Source organism: Penaeus vannamei, chromosome 17 (genome assembly GCF_042767895.1).
Source record: "Penaeus vannamei isolate JL-2024 chromosome 17, ASM4276789v1, whole genome shotgun sequence".
NCBI classification, from domain to species: domain Eukaryota; kingdom Metazoa; phylum Arthropoda; class Malacostraca; order Decapoda; family Penaeidae; genus Penaeus; species Penaeus vannamei.
In genome coordinates this window covers 10,159,863-10,164,862 of record NC_091565.1, presented here as the reverse complement: position 1 = coordinate 10,164,862, position 5,000 = coordinate 10,159,863, and the positions used below count along the sequence as shown (strand labels likewise).

At 38.6% G+C, this 5,000-nt stretch overlaps 1 protein-coding gene across 1 annotated transcript in view; it reads left to right on the top strand.

The window, feature by feature from the left end:
- LOC113805497 (nephrin) overlaps positions 1-5,000 on the top strand; it is a 144,199-nt gene that overhangs the window by 27,240 nt on the left and 111,959 nt on the right. The window contains exon 4 of the mRNA XM_070132437.1: positions 1,710-1,913. Within this exon, the coding sequence (XP_069988538.1) occupies positions 1,710-1,913 (204 nt within the window). The remainder of the gene's footprint in view (positions 1-1,709; positions 1,914-5,000) is intronic.

The window sequence follows — 5,000 nt, the reverse complement described above, 5'->3', positions numbered from 1 at the left end:
ATCATCCTTCTTCGTTATTGCAATATCCTTATTCATACTATCGTCACTTTTATTTCCCCTCTCATTAATCAAATGTTTGCAGAACTCACATCGCTCATCACAAACGCCAGCCAGTGACAACATCAATCAACATAACTGCAGAACATAATGCAATAACAATGCTATGATGAATACCTGTACATAACAAGCACGAGATCAATAGCAATAACATCATTCCTTTATCAATGCACCGATCAAACTGATAACGAAATCACTAGAATGTGACTGACGGACTTGCTGATTATATATTTTTTTCCCTCCTCTTCTCTTTCTCTCTCTCTCTCTCTCTCTCTCTCTCTCTCTCTCTCTCTCTCTATATATATATATATATATATATATATATATATATATATATATATATATATATCTTTCTTTCTCTCTCTCTCTCTCTCTCTCTCTCTCTCTCTCTCTCTCTCTCTCTCTCTCTCTGTCTCTCTCTCTCTCTCTCTCTCTTTCTCTCTCTCTCTCTTTCTCTTTCTCTCTCTCTCTCTCTCTCTCTCTCTCTCTCTCTCTCTCTCTCCTTTCTCTGTCTCTCTCTCTCTCTCTCTCTCTCTCTCTCTCTCTCTCTCTCTTTCTTTCTCTCCCTCTCCCTCTCTCTCTCTCTCTCTCTCTCTCTCTCTCTCTCTCTCTCTCTCTCTCTCTCTCTCTCTCTCTCTCTCTCTCTCTCTCTCCTTCTCTTTCTTTCTCCCCCCCTCTCTCTCTTTCTTTCTCCCCCCCCCCATCTCTCTCTCTCTCTCTCTCTTTCTCTCTTTTTTTTCTTTTTTCTTTCTTTTTTTTTTCTTTTTTTTTGGACTGATTGACATAACTCGATTTGATTTGATTTTCGCGAAATTCCCAACTCACGGAGCGGGGTTCTGAATGCATTTGCGTCGGCGAGTGGGGTACTGCGTTCGATTCCCCGAGTCACGTGTATAATCTTCAAAGGCTGATAGAGCAGTCAGGGGCATTATACTAATGGTGAAGCTTAACAACCCTGATAAAAGAGGAACTAATGGTATTGATGTTGAATGTAGTTATGCAACGTTAGAAATCCTATTAGTGATTTCACTGATAGAAACGGTGTTCATGGTAATAAGAATGATAATGCATGGACTGCTACTAGTTTTCTGATAAAGAAACTGATGAATATGATAATGAGAATAAGAATTATAAAAGTGAAATTAATTACCATAATGGTAATGATGGCAATGATAATACTGATAATAAAGACAATAATGATAACAATATTAGTTATGCTAATAATGGTTATTATGAGAATGATAATGATAACAATAAGAAAATGATGATTATGATGGTAATGATAATAATAATGCTAAAAGCAATGATAACAATAATATCAATGGTAATGATGATATTAGTAGCAATGATAATGGTAATAATATAATGATAATGATGATAATAATAATGATAATGAATGATAAAATTATAACGATAACAACAGCAATGACAATGATAATAGTAGTAATAATAATAATATTGATGTGATGACGATAACAATAATAGTAATAATAATAACAATAGTAATGATAATAATAATAATGTTACTACTACTACTAATAGTAATAATAATCATGTTACTAATAAGGATATTAATGATAATAAAAATGATTACAAATGAAAATCATAAAAAAAACTAACGTTCCTTCTCTCTCCTGTCCCCCCCCCCCCAGGTTCCCCCTTGCCCAACATCACGTGGTGGAAGGACAACAGAGTCATCAGTAACGTATGGGAAGTAACGGGTCCGGCCAAGGTGCAGAGTGACCTTACTATAGACAACGTGACCCGAGATTGGCACAACCAGACGCTGACCTGCTCGGCGACGAATACACATCTGGCCGTTCCTGTGTCCGTGACTGTGCTCATTCAGATGTACTGTGAGTATAGGATTTTGTGTTTGTTTTGTGTGTGTGCTTGGGGGTGGGTGGGTGTTTGTGGATGTGTGTGTGCATGTTTGTGTGTGTGTGGGGCGTTTGTGTGTTTGGTGTGTGTGGATGTTTGTGTGTGTGTGTGTTTGGGAGGTTGCGGGTGCGTGTGGTTGGTTTTAGATGTATGAACGTATTTTATTTGTGTTTATATGTGTATATATGTGATTATGTGTATGCGTGTGTGTCTACTGAATAAATGTATTTTACGTATGTGTTTACATGTATATATGAATGTATGCGAGAGGTGGGAGTTTATGTGTGTTGTGTATGAACGCACTTTGTTTGTTTATATGTGTATATATGTAAATATATGTGTGCGTGTATCAATGAATGTATGTGTACGAACATGTGTGTGTGTCTACTGAATAAACATATTTTATGTATGTGTTTACATGTATCTATGAATGTATGTGAGGGGTGTGTGTTTGTCTGACTGCATGGGTGTGTATCTACTGTATAAATGTATTTTGTTTATATCTTTACATATGTGCATATATGTGTGTATACATGCATCTATGAACGTATGCGTAAAAACATGTATGTCTACCCGTACGTAATTGAATGCATGGCATTTGTTCATGCGATTTATCCCGAATACACGAGTATACATGAACGAATTCTTTTGATCGCTTTGTATTCATATATTTCACGTCATTCCGTTGGTAGGTCTCTCTAATTAGGTCAACAACGGCGCTTCATTTGCATATAAGTTAGTCTATTGTGATCCGATCGATTGAACCTATGTAGGATGCTTAGTCTCTCCGCTTTTGTTTTTTTTTGTTTTGTTTTGTTTGTGAAGGATCATAGATACATTTTTTTTTTTTTTGTGCCTGATTGATTTGATTTTAAGTGTGTTCTTTATAAAAAATAAGTAAATAAATAAAAAAAGAGAGAGAACACATGGAAAATTGTTTTATATCAGTTGCATAGGTAATGGTACTTATGTAATTGTTTTTTTGTGTTTTGTTTTGTTTTTAATCAGCAGAGAAATATTCGAAAGAAAAATAAAGGAACGAAATCATATATAAATAAAGGAAGAAAAATAGTTGGAAAAGATAACTTTATTGAATAACAAATGAAAAATGGAGAGATGAAAAAAAAACAGTACCCTATCTTTGCTTTATTCTTTTTTATTTGTTTATCTATCAAGAAAGAGAATCAGGAAAACGAGAGAAAAAAAAACATCAATACGAAGGAATGCAAACGCTTGACAAAGAAACAGAAGCATGTATTAATAAAAGGTTGACAGAGAAAGGTGAGACAAAAGCGCGCGCGAGAGAAAGAGAAAGACAGAGGGAGAGACATAGAGAGAGAGAAAAAAAAAAGACAGAGAAAGAGAGATAGAGACAGACACACACACACACACACACACACACACACAGAAGAGAGAGAGACAAACAGAGGGAGAGAGACAGAGAAAGAGAAAAGGGGGGGAAGACTGAGAGACAAACAGACATACAAACAGAATGATAAATGGATAGAAACAGCCCGAGACAAAGACAAAGAGAGAAAGATGAAGAGGAAGAGAAAGAGCGAAGGACAGACAAACAGACACAGATTGACGTATATACCCAAGACAATAAATATCGAGAGTCAAAGGAAATCAGAAATAAAATCGTTATACGAATTTCGAGAATTGAAAAAAAAGAAAAAATGTGTGAGGAGGAAGGGGGAAGGTGAAGAGCGGGAGACCAGACGAAAATAAAAAAAAGAAGAGAATGAGAGAGGGATAAGGAGAGAGAGGGGTAAAGTGAGCGAGAAAGGAGAGGGGGAGAGCGACGAATTAATAAGTATATTCATGATTAGATAATTTCAGAGAGGAAGAGATAGAGAGAGACAGAGGTAGTTAGAGAGAGGCGGGGGTGGGGGGGGGGGGAGAAAGAGAGGGGAGAAAAAGAGAGAGACAGACAGACAGATCTGCGCAGACACATTACCAAAAAACTCAATAGAATGAGACAAGGAGAGAGAGAGAAAAGAGGAGAAAAATCCGACCACACGCACACACAGGATCAAAAAAAAAAAAAAAAAAAAAATCAAACGAAACAGAAAGAGAACTCCCCTCCCCCCTCCCCTCCCTCCTCCTCCCTCCTCCTCCCTCTCCTCACGATAAGAGATAAGGCGAAGCATCCGATAAAATACACATCCCTAAATCGGAAACAAGGGCGGCTGCAGTTGGCCAATTCCAAGCAGGCGAAATAAGCCCGACCGGGAATGTTACGTTTTCATTACGGTTTACATGTTTGAGGGGAGTCTATTTTATTTGTTGGACTTAGGCATCTCGCCGATGCTGGGCTTTTGGCGGAGTGGAAGGAGGAAGAGGAAGATGAAGAAGAGAAGGAGGAAGGAACAAGAGCAGGAGGAAGTGGAGGTGGTGGAGGAGAAGGAACAAGAGGAGGAGGATGAGGAAGAGAAGGAGGAAGGAACAAGAGCGGAGTGGGAGGAGGAAGAGAAACAGGAGGAAGATGAGGAAGAGAAGGAGGAAGGAACAAGAGCAGAAAGAGCAGGAGGAAGTGGAGGTGGTGGAGGACAAGGAACAAGAGCAGAAAGAGCAGGAGGAAGTGGAGGTGGTGGAGGAGAAGGAACAAAAGGAACAGAAAGGGGAGTTGTAGAAGGAGGAGGAGAAACAGGAAAAAGGCAAAGTAGGAAGAGCAGGATGTTGAAAAGAAGAAAGAGGAAGAGGAGCAGAAGGAGGAGGAGAAACAGGAAAAAGGAAAAGTAGGAAGAGCAGAAGGAGGATGAAGAGAAGAAAGGAGGAGGAAGAGGAGCAGAAGGAGGAGGAGGAACAGGAGGAGAAAAAGGCGGAGGTGAAGTGAGAGGGGGGAACGAAGAAAGAAAGAGAAAAATGGAGAGAAAAAGAAAAGAAAATGGGTATTGACTAGAGAGTGGGAGGGTCGGTGAAGAATAAGAATGAGAGAGAAAAATAGAAAAAAAGAGAAATTGATATCAGAGCAGGAAAAGGAAAAATGGGAAAAAAGTGGGTCTTTGTATACATAAGCAAACACACACACACACGCCTACACATACACACAAATGCAT